At 36.6% G+C, this 21,092-nt stretch overlaps 1 protein-coding gene across 1 annotated transcript in view; it reads right to left on the reverse strand.

The window, feature by feature from the left end:
- Positions 1-21,092, reverse strand: part of SUGT1 (SGT1 assembly cochaperone of MIS12 kinetochore complex) — a 57,099-nt gene that overhangs the window by 20,958 nt on the left and 15,049 nt on the right. The window contains exons 9-11 of the mRNA XM_090258596.1: positions 19,362-19,458; positions 18,496-18,603; positions 645-735 (exon numbers count right to left, since the gene is read on the reverse strand). Of these exons, the coding sequence (XP_090114722.1) occupies positions 645-735; positions 18,496-18,603; positions 19,362-19,458 (296 nt within the window). The remainder of the gene's footprint in view (positions 1-644; positions 736-18,495; positions 18,604-19,361; positions 19,459-21,092) is intronic.

Here is a 21,092-nt window from a genome sequence, read left to right on the forward strand (position 1 = left end):
GTCTTAGGCTGCAGTTTCAAGAGTGTCCTACAGATTAATTATGCTATTAGAAAAATACCTGCCTCTTGCATATGCTTAGCATTGACCTCAACATACTCTGTCCCTTAAAAGGTTAAACATATCAATCCTAGTTTTCTACTCTTCTCCTATGCTCTCCTTACAGCATTCATTATTAGTTAGCTTACACCTCAGTATCAGCAACATAGCAAAATGGATACTTAGTGAAGCCTTGAAATTCCAGGAAATTAGAGTTGACAATATCATAATAGAAGGGAATAAATAAAAGGGAAAGGGAAGAGGAAGAAATGTATCGGTAAATCACTAATTCACTTAAAACCCAAAAAGCAGCAACAGGAAAGGCCAACACCAAAACCAAACAACCCCCAAATGATGTCATAAACCAACAAGGTAAACAATAAATTCCCTCTGGGCTTCTGCTGCCATTCATTTGTACTGGTAAGAGTTTAAGTCAGAACCTTCATAAGAAAGGCTAATTTGTATTCATTACAGAGCAACCTTATTATACTTGCTGTATCTTATATTAGGAACATAAATAATGAAAGCAGAAAGAATGCTCATTACTATTAAATTTCAACTATGTAACACAATTTGAATTTACAGCTCATCAAGGCCAGAAAACAAACCTGCTATGAACTGTTTTGGCTTAGGCACATCTCCTTGCCCTTCTAGCTTTTCCCATCTCACAGCCTCTGGCTTTTTCATTTTAATTTCAATCTGGAGGAAACAACAAATAAAATCCATTATTCAATGTAAAACAGACACAGAAAAAAATGCAATTGTCTTAAGTTATCAACGTTATTTAACAATTAATAGTGTCCTTGAGAGTTTCCTTAAATAATACAAGGTTAAATTTGAAGAATTTTGAAACATTTGTTTTTACTTAAAAGCCCTTCAAAAACATGCACACATTATAAACTACAATTAAGAAGAGTCAAAACCCTTAAGCTTTTTTCTAAAGCAGTGTTCTTAACCAGGAGTGATACTGACTCAGAAGGGACATTTGGCCCCGTCTGGATGGACACTGTTGGTCAGCACAGTTGGGGTGGGGTGAGGGGAGTTACTGCCATCTAGTGAAGAGAGGCTAGAAGGTGCCACTAAAAATCTACCATACAATACAAACCCCCACAACAATTATGGAGCCCAAAATAGCAATAGTGCCCACCACCAAGAAATTCTGTTCTAAACAAATTATATTTGCATATACATTAATGTTTTAAAATAAACAAAATTCATTTCACTCTAGAAAAAAATAATACAATTAATACATTTTCACATTCATTCATTCATTCAATAGTTATTACAAACATTTTCACAATCATTCATTCAATAGTTATTAAACACCCAGAATGAGCAAGGGATGTGGGGGATTTTTAAAATATTCAAGACATGTCTTTGACCATTTGGAGGTATGTGAAACACGTGAAAGTTACTCAAGAGGCAAATAAATGTTCTAAAAGATCAGGAGACATCACACCTCGATGTGAACAGGTAAAGCCTTAGGGTACCTGCGAAGAGCTATGAGAGCAAAGAGCATCAGCTATGGTGGTCAGTGTAGGCCTCTAGAAGCAAAAGGCATAGACTAAAACTGGAGCCATGAGGTGTCAAAGGACACAGTGTGCATCAGGGAGTAGGGAGGAGACTCATTTGCTTCGTGTCCAGGATTTATGTTAGAGCAATGAAAAATACAGATGGAAATAAAAGGCGTAAGGCACTATGAACAGCTTCTGAATGCTAAACTAAGGCCACTAATTAAAATAAAATGTTAACAGCATTCTAAAAGCATCTTTTACTTTAAATTAGAAATTACTGGTAATCTTTCTATAACCTGCATTTAGTGAGAGAATCTTAAAATTAGCATTTAAAAATACCTTAACAAAACACTTAACAGAGAAGTACACTTCAATATTTTAATCAGACATGAAGTACTGTAATGGTATGGAAGGGGTGTGGTCTCAGAGTAATCACATTTTTTTAGGAGCAGAGAAAGGTAACAAAAAATTGTTTCGTGATGAGAAAAACATAAAACAAACATCACTGGAAAAGGGGCAAAAACTACGGTATTTTTAATTTAACGTACATGTTTAAAATTCTAAATATATAAACTAAACATTTTATAAGAATCGCTAGAATCTCCTAAAATAAAGTAGGGTTAATTTTTATAAAGTAAAATACCACCACCATTTTCTCATACAGTATTATGTGATTGCATTCTGGTTATTTTAAGTTGTCACTGCTTATATTTATCTAAAAGGGAGAAAAATCTAATTAGCTGGCCATGACATAGCAGAAGTTACTGAAAAGGACCATTAATATTATCCTAAAATTTAAAATTGCCATCTTGCTCCTTTAATTTTCAACTGACCTGGAAATGAAGACCTGGCAAGCAGGGTGTACAGAAACACTATCCTTAACTAACCTTCAACACAGGGCTCCCCATATTTGTACCTCACATTCCTATGCTAAGCACTATCTATAAAAAGTTCCTTGTTTTACCTGAAGAGCAGCACACACTAGCACTGGCATCTACTGAAAGCCACTACAACCTGAGTAATTGTGTAGTACAAACAAAAAGGCCTTTATAAAACCAAAGTGAAAGCTCTTAGTAACAACCTGTTTCAACTGAGATACACTGACCAGAACTTGAAATTACACTTAATCCATTCATTAAAATAGCTGCACAAAATAAAACCATTTAAAGTAGCTTTTTTTTTAAGGTAAAAAGGAGGTGGGGGAAACTAATTTTCTATGAATTCCTTTTTACACCTACTTCACTTCTGATGCTTTAAAAATGAAGTTTAAATCTTTATTCTAGCAAATACTTCTAGAATTACCACCAGTTCAATTTCAGATATTTTTACTACAAACATTAATAAGCCATTCTATTTTCATTTGTCAAAATTAATTTAAAACTTAAAATTTGATACTTACTTGAATGTTGCTCTCATATGCACAGGGAAGGCTTTCAATGCATAATATCCCAAAGCAGTATTCACAGATTACTAGTAAGAATTCCTACTGTGCTGGATTGTCAGTTTTCAATATTGCATGTACTACTCCCCCAGCCCCCCAATCTCTAAGATCTCCTTTGCACAGCAGAGTTTAATTCTTTTTCCCATGAAAGGAACTTCAGACTTAAAGAAAAGCAATTATCCCTATCAGGTCTTGGCATAAAGACATCCTCTTCTTAAGAAGTGCTACATAAACTCCCACTTAATGCTACAGATTTAAGGAATCTTTCCCAGACACTAGAAAGCTGTGCAGTTTACTGGTAAACTATCTTTTTCTGGCAGCTTTTGAGAACTACCTGTTTCCGGACTAGTCACAAAATAATTGTTCCCCTAATCTTCGGAATGCAGTTTTCTTACTCAGCTATTTGCACATTTAATTTTATCAAACCCCTCTGTCTAGTAACAGAGTAGCTCAAGTCTTCCTGAGGCCAGAATGCACACCTAGCTCCTTTACTTTTTAATCTTTATTACATTTTTTCCATTATCATTTAGTGCCCTTATAAACCACTCACCCTAGCAATCACCACGCTGTTGTCCATGTCCATGAGTTGCTTTTCCTTTTTGCTCAGTCCACTATGCCCTAACCTCACGCACCACCACTACCTGTCAATTGTTCTCCATTTATAAGTTCTGTCTGTTTTGCTTGTTAGTTTAGTTTCTTCTTCAGATTCCACATGAGTGAAATCATACGGTATTTGTCTTTATCTGACTGGCTTATTTCACTTAGCATAATGTTCTCCAGGTCCATCCAAACTGTTGCAAAGGGTAAAACTTTCTTCTTTATGGCTGAGTAGAATTCCATTGTGTACATGTCCCATAGTTCTTTAATCCACTTATCTACTGATGGACACTTGGGCTGCTTCCACATCTTGGCAATTGTAAATAACACTGCAATGAACTTACGGGTGCTTATATTCTTTCAAATGATGTTTTGGGTTCCTTCAGATATATTCCCAGAAGTGGGATAGCTAGGTTGAAAGGCAGGTCCATTTGCAGTTTTCTGAAGTATCTTCATACTGCTTTCCACAGGGGCTGCACCAGTCTGCATTCCCACCAACAGTGCAACAGGGTTCCTCTTTCTCCACTTCCTTGCCATCACTTGTTTTTGATTTACTGATGATGGCCATTCTGACAGGTGTGAGATGGTAACTCATTGTGGTTTTAATTAGCATTTCTGATGAGTAGTGATGTTGGGAATCTTTTCATATGACCTCTTTGTAGAAGTGTCTATTCAGGTCCTTTCCCCATTTTTTAATTGGGCTGTTTGCTTTTTTGGTGTTGAGTTTTAAGTACTCTATAAATTTTAGATGGATATTAACCCCTTATCAGATGGTGAATATATTCTCCCATTCTGTGGGCTTTTTATTTTGTTGATGATTTCCTTTGCTGTGCAAAAACTGTTTAGTTTTCTGTAGTCTCATTTGTTTATTTTGTTCTTTTGTTTCCCTTGCCTGGGGAGATATATGATAAAAAAATTTCTACCATCAATTTCCAAGATTTTGCTGCCTGTTTTCTCCCAGGACTTTTATGGTTTCAGCTTTAACACTTAAGTCTTTGATGCACTTTGAATTTATTCTTGTGTGTGGTGTAAGAAGGTGGTCCAGTTTCACTTTTCTACACACGATTGTCCAATTTTCCCAACACCATTTATTGAATGAACTATCTTTAGCCCATTGTATGTGCTTGTTTCCTCTGTTGAATCTTGACTATAAAGGTGAGGGTTTATTTCTGGGCTCTCTATTCTGTTCTATTGATTTGTGTGTTTTTATGCCAGTTCCATTCTGTTTTGATTTCTATGGCCTTCTACTACAGTTTGATATAAGGTAGCATGATTCCTCCAACATTGTTCCTCTTAGGATTGCTGTTGCTAGGAGCAGCCTTTGTGGTTCCATATAAATTCTGGAAATATTTGTTCTAGTTCTGTGAAATAGGTCCTTGTAATCTTGATAGGAATTGCACTGGATCTATAGATAGCTTTGGGTAATACGGACATTTTAATGATGTTAATTCTTCCTATCCATGAACACAGTATGCACCTATTTGTTATCTTCTTCAATTTCTTTCTTAAGTGTCTTATAATTTTCCGAGTACAGGTCTTTCACATCCTTAGTTAGGTTTATTCCTATTTTCTTCTTTTTGCAGCAATTGAGAATGAGATTGTTTTCTTAATTTCCCTTTCTGTTAGTTTGTTATTGGCATATAAAAATGTACTTGATTTCTGGATATTAATTTTGTATCCTGCTACTTCACTGAATTCATTTATCAGTTCCAGTAGTTTCTTGGTGGAATCTTTGATGTTATCTATGTACAGTGTCATGTCATCTGCAAATACAGAATTTTACTTTTTCTCTTGATGGCTCTGGTTAAAGGTTTGTCAATCTTGTTATCTTTTCAAAGATAACTCTAACCCTGCTATTGCACTCATTGATATTTTGTATCATTTTTTAGACTATTTCATTTATTTATGTTCTCCTCTTTATTACTTCCTTCCTGCTACACACTTTGGGCTCTGTTGTTTGTTTTAAAGTTCATTTAAGTGTGAAATTAAGAGTGTTTATTTGAATTATTTCTCGTTTTTTGAGATAGGCCTGTAATGCTATGAATTTTCCTCTTCGGGTTGTTTTCCCAGTTTCCCACGGATTTTGTTGTTCTGTCCTCATTTTCATTTGTTTCAAGGTACCTTTGATTTCTTCCTTGATCTTTTTCTTGACCCATTCATTAACATGTTATTTAATAGCTCATGTTTTTGTGTGTTTTTCAGTGTTCTTCTTGTGATTGATTTCTATTTCATAGCATTGTGAACAGAGAAGATGCTTGATATTAATTCAATCTTCTTAAATTTATTGAGACTTGTTTTGGGTCCCAGCATGCAGTCTAATCCTAGAAAACGTTCCATGTGTACTTGAAAAGTATGTATATTCTGCTGTGTTGAGATGAAATGCTCTGAAGGTATCAATTAAATCCATTTGACCTAGTGTTTCGTTTAAGGCCACTGTCTCCTTGTTGATTTTCTGCCTTGAAGACCTATTAATTGAAGTCAATAGGGTGTTAAAATCCCCAACTATGACTGTATTTCTATCAATCTCTCCTTTTATGTGCAACAATATTTGTTTTACATATTTAGGTGCTCCTATGTTGGGTGGTTAAATGTTTACTAGGGTTATATCTTCTTGTTGGATTGTTCCCTTTTATCATCATAAAGTGTCCTTCTTTGTCTCTTACTATATCCTCGGTTTTAAAGTCTATTTTCTCAGATATTAAGTACTATTACCCTAGTTTATTTTTTCTTTTCCATTTGCACAAAATATCTTTTTCCAAACCTTTAAATCTGTATTTATCTTTTGATTTGAGATGGGTGTCTTGGAGGTAGCATATATAAAGCTTTAGTTGTAGTTCCTTGTTTTTCAGCACCTTGAATATTTCACACCACTCTCTTCTGACCTGCATTGTTTGATGAGTAGTCAAATGCCAGTCTAACTGGTGTTCCCTTATGGTTAACTATCTATTTTTTTCTCCTGTGTCTTTTAAGCCTTGTCTTTAAGCCTTGTCATTTTAATTACGATATGTCTCAGTGTAGGCCTCTTTGGGTTCAACTTATTTGGGACTCTCTGAGCTTCCTGGACTTGTATGACTTCTTCCTTCACTAGATTAGGGAAGTTTTCGGTGATTATTTCTTCAAATACGTTCTGTATCCCTTGGCTCACTTTCTTCTCCTTCTGGCTGGTATTTCCATGATGCAAATGTCATTATACTTCATCTTGTCCAAGATGTTTCTTAAGCTCTCATTTTTTTAAATTCTTTTTGCTACTCTGCCTGATTGCTATTTTTCTATTTTGTCTTCCAAAACACTGATTTGATCCTGCTTTGTTTAACCTGTTTTGATTCCTTCCAGTGTAGTATTTATCTCAGATATTGCATTCTTCATTTGTGACTTATCATTTTTTGTGGTTTCTATGTCTTTTTCATGCCTTGAGTATCCTTATAATCATTAGTCTGAACTCTCTGATAAATCACTTATCTCCATTTCATCTATTTCTTCTGGAGAATTCTCTTGTTCTTTCATTTGAGGTCTGTTTCTTTGTCTTCCCATTTTGGTTGCTTCTTTGCATTTTCCACCTTAGTTGTTAAACTAATCAGCTGTTAAGGTTATCAGTTGTTAATCTGATCAATCTGTAATCAGCAGTCAAGCTTAAGCACCACAGAGTGGGACAAAGTAATTCCAGTGGGCAGGGCTATTGCTTCCCCTCAGGCTGGTGCCACTTGGGAGGAAAAAGTGGCTCCTACAATATGGGGGATAACTCAGCACAGGGATCCTAGTGGCTGTCCCTTCAATTCTCTCTCCAGAGTCACCAACCCCAGACTCTCCTCAAGCCTCTCTAATCCACTCTGTCCTCCCTTTGCCAGAGCCCAGAGTAAATGCCTACAAATGGGATTTTGTGTGTTGGCCCTTTAAGAGGCTCCCTGTGTCTCCATCTGTCTCTCCCTGGCAGGCAGAAACCCTGCTGCTTTTCATAGCTGGATGTTTGTCTGGTTCCTTTCTGGTTCTGGTGCTATAGCTGGAGACCCCAGATTAGGGTTTAGACCACACACTTTTCTGAGGAACCCCAGCCACTTAAGTTTCCCTCTGGCACTTCAGCTACCACCCATGGGAGCCCAGTCAGCCTTCTCTTGTCTCCTCCACACTCCCTACCAGTCATGTTGTAGTGAAGTAGTTTCTTCTGTCTGTCCATGGTTATAAGGCTTCTCTCCAGCTAGTGTTCACGTGGTTATGCTGGATGACTTCTCTACAATGTAGTTCAAATTCCAGATTGGTCTTGAGAGGAAGTTAGTGTAGCTTTCACTTACTCCTCTGCCATCCTGGATCCCTAACTTCTTTACTTTTATACTCAAATCATTTTGTAATCTTTTTTTAATGCAACAGATGGTAATGAATGAATAGGAACGGAAAAAAATCTTCTCCAAGGTCCTAATAGCTCAATTCAAATATTTACTGAGTGCCTACTTTGAGCCAGGTACTATGCTGGTATAGGTCACAGACTCTATTCTTCCTAAATCAATCAGAAGAGACATTTCCCATGAACAAAAAATGTCAGAATATATCATCTATAGTGACTGACCTAAGTATTGGGAAATCTAGTTGTCTGGAAGGAAGTATGTCAAAACTTCATCAGTAGTAAGACTGAGTGATTACTTTCACAGCTTCTTTATATATTTTCTATAATATTCATTTACTGCTTTTATACCCGGAATAAAAATCCAAATAACTGGTATAAAATAATAGCAATATTATTTACTGAGCCTGTGTTATATAACCTCTGTACAAAGTTTTTCACATATATCATCTCACTCAATAGAACAACCCTATAAAGATTACCATCCATGTCTCAGAGATGAGGAAGCCAAGATACACAATAACTTGCTGAAAGTGTCTTTTACTGTTAGAAGTTTTACCTATTTCCTCCGAAATAAGCACAGGTTGAAAACAAGACAATAATCAGTTCTGCGTTTGCAAGAGTCACAAATAGGTGCAACTTATTGTATATATGATCTTGAGCAAGTAATTAATTTCGCTGAGCATCAATTTCTCCTCCTATACATTTAGGGTTCTTAGGAGGTTCAATTGAGACCACTTATAAAAAGAAGATAGAACTCTGTATGGCAGATAACTAAATGCTCCATCAATCTCTTTATCATTATAATTAGCCAAAAAATCTGGATAAATTATTTAACATCTCTGGGGTTCATTTTCCCTACCTGTTAATAGGTGATAAAAATACCTACACTATGCAATAATTGTGAGGATAGCACAGGATAACACAAGGCAATCAAAACAGTTACCTACTATATTCCCATATGTCAAACAATATGAAGCTGGCTAAATAAGCTCCAGTAAATGTATACACTGAAATACTTTGCAAAAGAATATTTAAGGGCATGAAAAAAAATCTTGTATTCCTATTTTAGTCCAAGTAATGTTACTGTATGCTTAAGTTTAAAAAGATAGCTACAGATAGCATGTATAGTAAAATACTTTCCATTTAAAAATATATAAATATATAATAGAAAAAGTGGCAAGAATACACTCCAAGATCTATAATTTGTAAATATGAGCAACTAATCGGTTATCTAAAAAAAAAACCACACACACTCTATTATCATCACTGCATCAAAAAGACAAAACAATCCCCAAACCCTGACACCTGTGTGTTCAATAAAACAGTAGCATCCCCAAACACTGTCACAGCATTCCATCATCACTCAAATTCTTATATGAATATTAAGAAAAGAAATAAACTAAAACTTCTCAAATTTTGGCACATTAAAGAGGGAGAAGGGAGCTATCTGTCTCTAATTTAAAAAACACATTTTCATTTCCCACGGTTCCAGTTAAAAGCCTTCTTATTTTATATTGATATAATACAGAAAAATTACTTTGATTAAAATAGGAATACAACAACATTTCCACAAGGGCAAATTTACTCCACAAGATTTTGAGAATTCTAAGTTTTTACTTAGAGGTAGTGAGTATTAATCTTTAAAATGAATATTTTACATCTGTCACTGAAGTTATAATCCAGTGACTGTGACCAGAGAATACTGTCATGAAATTAACAAGACAGAACAAAAGAACAGTGCAGTTTGTTAATAAATAAAATGGATTAGTAGGCAGATATGAAAGATGGTATTCAGTAAAAGGAAAAATATAAGATACTGGAAAAATATAAATTCCAACATGGAAAAATATTAAATATTACATTGTAAAACATTTAATTAAGAAATGCTATTTCATTAATTTAAAGACCCTAGTACTTCTAATTTCACTGCAGATTATATTAATTTTTCACTTGAATTAATTACAAAAAAACAATGGTTATACATGAATTTGCAACATTCACTCACCCTCAAAGGTGGAAAAGAAAAACAGAATTCTCAAAAGCAAAAAAGTAACCCTTTTGAAACACAATGTTTACAGAACCTCTCATTTTAAACAAATTCCTCTGAGCAAAATGCATCCTTTTCTCAATTCACATAAAGAATTCAAGAAATCTGAACACAAAAGAAAAGCAAATTACTTCAATACTTTTCCTTCTTAGTGTCATCACTAAATAACTCCCAGTAATCTAGAGAAACATTTTATTTTCAATATTTAACACTGTCTCCCTCTGCTGTTTGAAAAAGGACTCAAATTTTCATTTCCCTGAGATATAAATACGACAGGCCCTTGAATAACATCATTTCATTCAACATCATTTCTTTATAGAGTTGGTAAGATGCCACTGGAACTTAACTTGTTTATATCATTGTATCAATCAGCCTATAGTAAAACTGGTTTCATCAGGCCTTAAAGTCACAGAACCTATCAATGACTTTAAGTGAGGCCATACTGTACAGCTTACAAGTTGGCAATCTAACAGAGTAATATATATTACTTCGGGTTAGGGCAAGAAAAATAATCATCCTTCAGAATACATCCTTAGAATCTTTATTCTTTAATCCAAAATTTAGAAAAAACCTAAGCAAAGAAGCACTAGATTTATGGAAGTACAAGCATTCCTCTTGGGCCAGACTGAACAATTTAGTAACTATATGAACTTGGGGAAAGCATTTAAAGTCCATAAACATCAGTTTCTTTTCATCTGTAAAACTAAAAATGAGAATACTCTGCCAACTTCATAGGGTAACAGCAGAACCCAATTTAAATTCATTCACTGAATAATTATTGACCACCCACTATGTTCGATGCACAGGGCTTGGGTTGCCAAATTTAGCAAACTGAACATACACATTAAAAAAAATTCAATGTTTATAAAGTAAACTGGGCATCTTGTACTTTACCTGACAACTTTACTGGAACATGTACAAAGACAAAAAAAAAAGGACATGCTTCTTATCCTAAAAAGATTTACTAAGTATAGGAAAATAAAATGTATATATAATCAAATTAGTATACAAGAAAGAAAAGCATATAGTATTTAAATAAAGGAAAAGGAGATCCCCCGCCCCCCCAAAATAGAGGCAAATTTGGAACAGAGTATGGTGGATTAGGAAATGGGTAGAATCAACAAGCACTGATAAGATTCTAAAGAGAAAACAATTAAGAGATGACAGTGCTTAGTTACATCAACTCTAGCCACAAAGGCTTGTGTATTTAACATACACGCTTTTTATTTTTTAATTATAGTTGACATACAATATTAGTACAGCATAGTGATTAGACATTTATTAACTTACGAAGTGGTTCCCCCTGATAAGGCTACTACCCATCAAACACCATACATAGTTAATACAATATTATTGACTATATTTCCTATGCTGTACTTTATATCCCTGTAACTATTTTTAAAACCGGCACTTTGTATTTAATTCCTTTAACCATTTCCACCCATCCCCTCAAAACCCCTTCCACCTGGCAGTCATCAATCAATCTCTTCTCTGTATCTACCACACTTACAATTCTTCCTAAGCATTCAGCTGACCATAAAGTTTGTTTAGTTTCTTTCATTTTCATAAATAACTTCATTGATTTGGATATTCTGAGTATGTCAGCTATCTCCCACTATTGGCTTTTAATGGGCAGAGGCCAGGGTTGCTTTAAACATTTCCCAATGCAAAAGACAACCCCACAGCGACAAATTATTTGGCCAAAATGTCAATAATACCAAGAAACTTCGTAAACCATTTTTGACGCATTTGATCAGTCACAACACATTCTCCATACACTGCACAATTTTTTTTTTTGCATTTCAGTTGTGTTTTTACCTTGAAATAATATAATACATTGAAAAGATTGTGTATCTTCTTCAATCATCAATATTAAAATGGCTGCACAAAAATTTACCAATTTTGATTTCTTTTTTTTTTTTAAGCACGCTGATATGACGGCTGTCACAATACAATCTAAAAAAGTTGTCTCAAACGAAGTAGAAAACAACTAAGCACTACTAGAGCCATCGTACAGAAACAACTAAAAAGAACTTTTTGGCCAACCCAAAATATGAATTGGCTCAGTGACACAAAATTTTAAGTCATTTACCATACATTTATACAAATCAGTTTACATTTATTTCTTTTTTTAAGTATATTTTCATTAAGCTGTTACAGTTGTCCTGACTTTTTCCCCCTTTGCTACCCGCAACACGATTCCCTCATTCCCTCCAGCAATCCCTCCCCTTAATTCATGTCCATGGGACATATGTGTCAGTTCTTTGGCTTCTCCCTTCCCCATACTATTCTTAACATCCCCCTACCAATTATACTTTTATTCCTACCAATTATACTTCTTAATCCCTGCAACATCTCCCCCATTCTACCGCTCCCCCTACTCCCCCAGCTGATAACCCTCCAAATGATCTCCATAGCTATGATTCTGTTCCTGTTCTGGTTGTTTGCTTAGTTTGTTTTTGTTTTTTCAGTTCAGTTGTTGACAGTTGTGATTTTGTTGTCATTTTAATGTTCATAATTTTTATCTTCTTTTCCTTAAATAGGTCCCTTTAACATTTCATGTAATGATGGCATGGTGATGAAAAATTCTTTTAGCTGTACTTTGTCTGGGAAGCACTTTATCTGCCCTTCCATTCTAAACGATAGCTTTGCTGGATAGAGTAATCTAGGTTTTAAGTCCTTGCTTTTCATCACTTTGAATACTTCTTGCCAGCCCCTTTTTGCCTGCAAAGTTTCTTTTGAGAAGTCAGCTGATAGTCTTATGGGAATTCTTTTGCAGGGAACTGTGCGCAACCACACCTCGTGGTTTAAGGAACTGTAGCCCTGGCCTGAGCATGGGGAGCTGCCAGTTTTCTGGCCGCGCTTGTCTCTAAGTCTCAACATAAGGCTGTGTGTGGAACATGACTGACAGCCACTCAGAGGTTGCCATGGGAATTGGATCAAAGGATGCTCATTATGCTCATTATGCTTTAGAACTTGCTCTGCTTTCCTTATCAGTAATGTAACATAAACAATCTCTAGAAAGGAGTGTATGAAACCCTGCACCTGGTCAAGATGTTTTATGGACCCTGACACAGACTGGTCACTGTGGCCTCTGTACTGGTATGTGTAATCTGTTACTGTCAAACGCCTAACGACTATTGACGATTTATAAATTTTAGCCTTGTATCTCTCGCATGTATCCTCCTCAATAAAAGGCATAAAGGATGAAGGTTTGGCTGCTGGTCTCCATTAGAGAGGCAGTCACCTTCCTTCCCCCAGACATAACAAAGTGTCTTGGGTAAAAAGTTTGTTCCGCCGTAGTCACGAAGCCTCTGCTGGACAGAGCAACTTCCAATCGAGCCTAGGGTGTGTGTGGCACCTCCGCTATGGGGAACTCTGCTTTTCTCCTTCACTTTTAATTCTCTCTTTATCTTTAATCTTTGGCATTTTAATTATGATGTGTCTTGGTGTGGCACTCTTTGGGTCCAACTTGTTTGGGCTCTCTGTGCTTCCTGGACTTGTATATCTATTTCCTTTGCCAAATTAGGAAAGTTTTCTTTCATTATTTTTTCATGTTAGTTTTCAATTTCTTGATCTTTCTCTTCTCCTTCTTGAACCTCTATGATTCGATGTTGCAACATTAAAAGTTGTCCCAGAGGTTCCTAAGACTCTCCTTTTTTCCTTTTAAATATGCTTTATTGTTTATGCTATTACAGTTGTCCCAATTTCTTTTCCCTTTGTTCCCTTCCACCCAGTGACTTGCCTCCCTCCAGCTGTCCCCCTTAGTCCATGCCCATTAGTTACGCATATAGTTCTTCTCAACATCTTCCAATCTACTCCACTCCCTCTTACTATGCTTCTTAATTCCTGTACCATCTCCCTCCCTTTCCCCACTTCCCCTTCTCACGGACCTCCTCACAAAATGTTCCCCATACCTATAATTCTTTTCCCACTCTTGTTGCCTACTTAGTCTGCCTTTGTTTCAATTCCCTAGCTTCTGCTGGTGGTTGTGATACAGTTTTCATTTTAATGTTCAAAGTTTTGATCCTCCTCCTCCTAAACAAGTCCCTTTAACATTTCATTTAACAGTGGTTTGGATCTGATGAACTCCTTCAGTTTTACTTTGTCCTGGAAGCACTTTCTCTGCTCTTCTATTCTGAATGACAGCTTCACTGGATAGAGTAATCGTGGTTGTAGGTTTTTGCTTTTCATTACTTTGAATGTTTCTTGCCAGTCCCTTCTTGCCAACACAGTTTCTTTTGAGGAATCAGCTGAGAGTCTTATCGGGACCCCTTTATATGCTAATTCTCTTCTCTCTGCTTTTAAGATTCTTTATCCTTAATTTTTGACATTTTGATTATAATGTGTCTTGGTGTGGTTCTCCCTGTGCTTCTTGGACCTGTAAGTCTATTTCCTTCCCCAAGTTAGGGAAGTTCTGCTTCATTATTTTTTCACATAAGTTTTCAATTTCTAGTTCTTCTCCACCTTCTGGCAGCCCTATGATTCAGATGTTGGCCCACTTATAGCTGTCCCATAAGTTTCTAAGCCTCTCCTCATTTTCCTCACTTCTCATTTTCTCTTTCTGACTGGTTGACTGTTTGTTAATTCCCTATGTTCCGATTTGTTGATTTGATCCCTAGTTTTCTTTCCCTCACCACCAGTTTCGTATGTGTTTTTGTTCATTTCAGTAGGACTAGCCTTCATTCCTTCCCCATCTTGCTTAAGATCTGCTGTTAGGTCTGTAAGCATTTTTATAAGCAAAGCTCTGAACTGTGCCTCAGAAAGATTTCCTATCTGCTACTTCGTTAGATTAGATATTTGCTGTCTGGTCAGCTGCATCACTGGATTCTCTAACATGATCTGTGCCATCCTGACCGTTTTGTGTTTACCTTTGCTTCCTGAGCAGGGCTGTCACGCCTCCTACGCTATAGGGGGCGGAGCCCTGTGCACACGTCACAACCGGGCGACCCGTATCACCACACTGTGGCGTTTTCTGCAGGGGGGTGAGGGTCCAAGATGGATTCCTCTCATTCACTCTCCGCTGAGAGACTGGGAGCCTCGTCCTCCATCCCCACCCCCTCCAGGCCTCGCAGTCCAAGGCAATGGAGGTCTGCCTTCCCTGGCTTTGGAATCGCAAGGTGATGGGTCTGGTCTGCAGCTGGGGGTGCTCCGCAGGCACTTCTCGCCGCCCCTTAAATATGGGTGTCTGTGCTTATCGCTGTCCTGCCTCCATCGCTGCTGCTGCCGCAGACAGCACGGCTTGAACTCTCCTCCCCGGCTTCACCCCTCCTACCTGTCTGGATGAGCACCACTTCTTTATAACTTCATTCGTTGGGCTTCTTTTTATTTTCTTGAACTTCTGGTTATTTCTGGTTTTGCGGTAGTTGTATTCCTTCTTAGTTATGGAGTGAGACGGAGCGTGTCAGTCTAGGTCTCCATCTCGGCTGAAGTCTCCTGTGTTTATTTGCTTTCGTGTCCCAGGGAGAGCTGTCGCTCCTATGACGTTGTAAGGGGCGGAGCCTTAGGTATTCATCAGTAACAGGCGACCTGTTTTAACCACGTTGTGGCACTGTATGTGGGGGAGGAGTCTGAGAAGGAACAATGCCGTTTGCCCAGCATTTGTCCCTTTTCTAGGCACTTCTCCCACTTCCACACCAAACTGGCATCCCTCTAGCTGCTGCCCTGGCTGTCGTTCCCAGAGCGGGTGGGTCTGCTGATGTTCTAGGTCAGTGGGGGCCCTTTAAACAAGCAGACTCTGCTGAGAGACCAGCAGTTTCTGTCTGCATCCCAACCCCCACTGGTTTGCACAGTCAAAGCAATGAGGCTTGATTTTCCCCGGTGCTGGGACAGTGAGCTTCGAGGTCTGATAAGGAGCTGGGAACGCTCCCCACATGTCCCTCCTCACTTTTCAAAACATGTAACTGCACTTTCTGCTGGCCTGCTGTTGTTGCTGCTTATGCCACCACACCATGTCCTCTCTGCCCCAGCTCCGTCCCTCCTACCTGCTGAATGAGTATTTCTTCTTTATATCTTTGTTTGCTGGACTTCCATGCACTTTGGTTTTCTGGAACTTCTGGTTGTTTCTAGTTTTGAGGTAGCTGTATTCCTTCTTAGTTGTGGAGGGAGATGTAGCATGTCTGTCTACGCCTCCATCTTGGCCAGAAGTCTCTCCTTGTGTTTTTTCCATAGTTTCTTCTTTCTGTTCCAGGTAAATATTTTCTTCCTTTTGTTCCAGATTGTTGATTTGAATCCAGGCTTCCTTCCCTTCATTGCTGGTTGCCTATATATTTTTCCTTATTTCACTTTGTGTAACCTCCATTTCTTCTTCTATTATTATTATTTATTTATTTTTTTTGCCATACTCTGAGTTCTCTGAGCATCCTGATCACCAATGTTTGAACTCTGCATCTGATAGGCTGGTTATCTCCATTTCACTTAAGTTTTTTTTATGGGGTTTTGTTCTGTTCTTTGATTTGGAACATATTTCTTTGCCTCCTCAATTTGGCAGCCTCCCTGTTTCTGCGTATTAGGTAGAGCTATTTTTACTCCCTTAGTAGCATGGCCTATATAGCAAAGGCACCTGTAAATTGTGTGGGGCAAAGCCTTGGGTAATTGCCAGGAGAGGGCCACCTCCTTCACCTCTCTGTGGCTCTATTTGCAGTGTTGTGCTGTGAGAGGGAGTGATGCTGATGCCTGGCTTCTGGTGATTTGCCCAGCACTCGTCCTGTTTCCAGTCACTCATGCACCTCCTGTATGAAACTGGCACCCCTCCAGCTGCTGCCCTGGGCCTGCATATATTCTAAGACCATGTAGGCCCTTTAAGCAGTGAATATCAGGCAATTTCTTCTGCTTCCCCAACCCCCACTGGTTTTTATAGCCAGAAGTAATGGGGGGTTATCTTCTAGGTGCTGGAACCCTGAACTGCACAGTTGGGCTCAGCGCCAGGACCACCTGCTCCCAGAGTATCCCTCATGATTTTTATCCACCCATGTGAATGTGAAACCATGCATTGCCGCTGCTTGTCAAACCACACTCCCCTTCCTACCCATCTGGATGAATGTGGCTTCTTTAAATCCTTGGTTGTCAGACTTCCATATAGCTCAATTTTCTGATGGTTCTGATTGTTATCTATGTTTGAGATCTGGTTGTAATTACTTCTATGGTTGTGTGAGGAAGTGAAGCATGTCTACCTATACCCCCATCTTGACAGGAAGTCCCGTTTACATTTAAATTATTTCAAAAGGACATACATTGACAACCTCTTGAAAGAAACTTCAAAAATGTACAAAAATGGCAAACTCATAATTTTCTGACCTCCCTCCCAAATCTAGCTATAGTTTTTGTGCTTGATTACTTTACCCAATATTTGTTTTTAAACAAGCTCTACACAATGTGAATGGGGACAGTAATTCTAAAATCTTAATAAGATTTCATCCCTTTTCTCACTTTCTATGGTCTAAGTAACTGTTTCTGCTCTCCATCTAATTACACAGCTTTGTACTTTATAATCTTCAAACAAGTGAGATGATTTTTAACGAGATGCAGAAAAACAAAAACCTGCTTCTTTACTTTGCACTTCCTATTTCAATCCTCCTCTTCTTTCTGCAGGCCCAGTTACCACTCTTCATGACACAGGCTGACCCTGTGTCTACTCTACAATAGGGAAATTCACATGTTTTAGAACTTAAGACTCATAGTTAACAATACAGTATACTGCAGGACACGTAGAAAGAAGCTGCAGTAATGAAAAAAGTCTATTATATCATTCATTCTCATTAATCATATACTTCATACAATTTTACAGATAAAAGAAATTCAGAGGTCATTTAGTCCATATGTTTTGTTTTTATAGATGAAAATTTGGTCCTCTAGTCATTTTGTGACTAGTTTAAATTTATAGGGCAAGCAAAGATGCAGTCAGATTTTTTTTATTTCCAGTTATTTTTCCTACTAAATTATACTACAATCTACATCTTTTGATATATAAAATATTCTCTGAATTTTAATTGTTAGTTTACTTTTTAAAAATATAAAGAAATCTAAGTATTATACAGACTGCAATTTAAACTATGCATTAATCCCCCACATCAAAGTAACCTAAAATTCAGCTTAACTAAAAAACAAACAAAACAGCAGATTAAACCTTATAGTATACTGTGTACATTTTTAACTGCATCAGGTAGAGTGAGAAAAGTATTTGTATTTCAAAACAGGCCAGACTGACAAGGTCTATAGACGAGACATTGTCAGACCAAATCTGAAAGGCTGATGATTATATCTTTTTTGAAAACCTCTTTATTGAGAATTATACCTACCTTAATAAGTACATAAACACCACTGAGGTTAAGTAGATTTTTATACTCTTTGTCCTAGAATTTTGGCAGGGGAAAATTGTTTCTCAAAATTTATAGTTATTCACCTGTCCCTTTTAAAGACATGCAGCTGAAAGGATCAACAAGCTTATAATCACATAGGTGATTAGCTGACTAATGTTTCTGTATTTGAAAATATTACTATTGACAATTCTTTACAACTGTCTTACCTTTGTTGAAAGTACTTTAAATGTGCTCTGTTCTGGTATTATAGGATGAAGAAGTCTCAGTTTCAAACTGTAATCCTCTCCAGAAGGAAGTTTCACCAAAGCAGACAACTAATGAACATAAAATTAGCAGTATATCTTATAAATTTATATAATAAAGAGTAAAACACTTAAAACTAAATACAATTACAGAACTTCAATACTGTTACAGGCTATTTTAAACATTTTATATGAGAGTATCAGATTTAGGAACCTCAAAATAATCCTTTTTTAAAAATCTGGTTTCCTTCACATGGTTTCTCATATGCAAAACTAAATAGCAGAAAATAATGTTTTAAAACACATACTTAACATTTACTCAAACTCAAGATAGGGGAGCAAAATAATACAGTATAAAAGAAAAGTATTCATATGCAAAACATATACTTCTACCACTAACTCTTAAATATATATCATAAAGTTTTCTACTAAATTCTAAGAAACCAAGTTAAGTCATATTCCTTTAATATAGTTGGTAAATTCTAAGATGTATACATCACACAACAAATATATAAACCTTTCTTCATGAAGTATACCACATAAATGTAACCAAATCACTCATCTTACTAATATCTTTTATATTTGTCAATCAAGTTCTACTCTGAATTACAAATGTAAAAAAAAAAAAAATGCACATGTAGTTATAACCTATAGGACACATACTCTTGTCTCAAAATAATTCAAATTGAAAAGCAATGCTTTAGAGTTCCATCAGCATTTTCCACAAATGGCATATCTGATAAACTGCTACATATTATTCTGCAATATACTGTATTTGCAAATAAAAGTATTTAAGCTCAACATAAAAAAGGGTTCAAAGACTTAATGACCTCTTTTTCTGAAAATTCCACATTTACATCATTCTTCTGAACACTCTTGATCATAAGTGTAATGATTACTTGAGATTCTGTTTGATACCAGTCATACCTATTAAAAAAGAAAAAAGAAACTTAAAACGAGAATTCTAATTTTCTTAAAAGTTGTTGCTTCTGTTTTGTCAGGATAAAAACTACAATCTGACAAACAAGAGCTCCACCTTGAGGAACAAAATAGCAAAGCAGCTGTTGATTAACAAATAATTTTATGTAGTTAATTTCCTATGATGTGTACTGACAGAAGAGAACAGAAAAGCAGATGAAGCCCCAAACCTTTCAATCGGATTTAAATACTTAGGGAATTTTGCGGTTCTCACTTATATCTCTAATTCTGTTGTGCTTAAGCTAATGTTAAAGAAATCTATTCTATATGGCTAACCGTTACTATACACCATCACTAGGTTTGACAGTCTCATTTCGATCTAATACTAAATGAAACATCTCTATGCCTTTTTAACAGATGAACAAATATAAGCTCACAAGAGTGAAGCAATCAGTCCATGGTAGGTGTTATTACACTGGACCCCAGTCAGCTTGACTCCACACTTGATTTCTGAACTGAAGCTGGAAGCAAACAGCCCTGGGCACAGGGAGTAGAAGCAAGTAAACTAAAACTTAAATAATTTAAAGTTTAATTAATTCTGCCAGGTGCAAATTAAATACAATACCTTTCTGCAATGTCAAGGTATGTGGGAAAACTAGTATGCTTAGAGACTGTGCATATTTCACACTGAAAGTTCTAAAAATGAAAGAATCCTCAGTTTCAAATTAAACTAGATTATAAACTTCATGAGGACAAAGCTATTTATTGTGTCACTATCACTTCCCTAAGACTAAGCAGTGCCCGGTACATAGTACATTTATTAAACCAATGCTGGACTAATTTATGTTCCAAAAACCATAATTATTTGATGTTTATGTATCCAACCCCTGCTGCTGCCACCAAGCTAGTCAAAGTTCCTTGTATACTTTGTCATTGGGGAGTCATTGTCTACCTCCCCAGAAAAAACATGAGCAAACTATTTTATTTCAACATTTCCAAGCCATTTTAGGTCATTAAAATGCACTCTGATTAAAGAAATGAAATTTAATAAGTCTCACAGTTCCCCTCTGAAATTCAGTAATGATGCAAAGCTTCAAGTCAATGCCTTGTTTCTGTTACAGTCCCTAAGACTACAAGTTATACACATAGCTAATAAATAATTAAAAATAAATTCAAGTACTTGCTAGATGCTTATTCATTATTGCAATTCCTGCCCTCAGCAACAGTTATTTGAAAGTCATAAAAAATTTACTCCAAACAAAAGACAGGTAAATTACAATTCTATCAAGCATACTACTAACTTACCTGTGTATTAATAATTTAATTGGAAAAGGCTCTCCTTAGTATATGAAAAGGTGATATAACATGAAACCAGGTGAAACAAGTTTAAAGTAGAGAAATGATCAGAATTAACCTTAAGATAAATACTAACACTCGTCAGTAAACAGCCTTACAATTCGTTTCTCCAGCCCTGACCAGTGTAGTTCAGTTGGTTGGGCACTGTTCCACAAATCAAAAGGTTCCCGGTTTGATTCCCAGTCAGGGAACAAGTCTGGGTTGCCCTCCAGTTCCAAGTCAGGGCACATGTGTGGGAGGCAACAAATCAATGTTTCTCTCACAGATGTTTCTTTTTTTTTGTTTTG

This window comes from Furipterus horrens, unplaced genomic scaffold (genome assembly GCF_987537825.1).
Source record: "Furipterus horrens unplaced genomic scaffold, mFurHor1.1.pri manual_scaffold_12, whole genome shotgun sequence".
NCBI lineage: Eukaryota > Metazoa > Chordata > Mammalia > Chiroptera > Furipteridae > Furipterus > Furipterus horrens.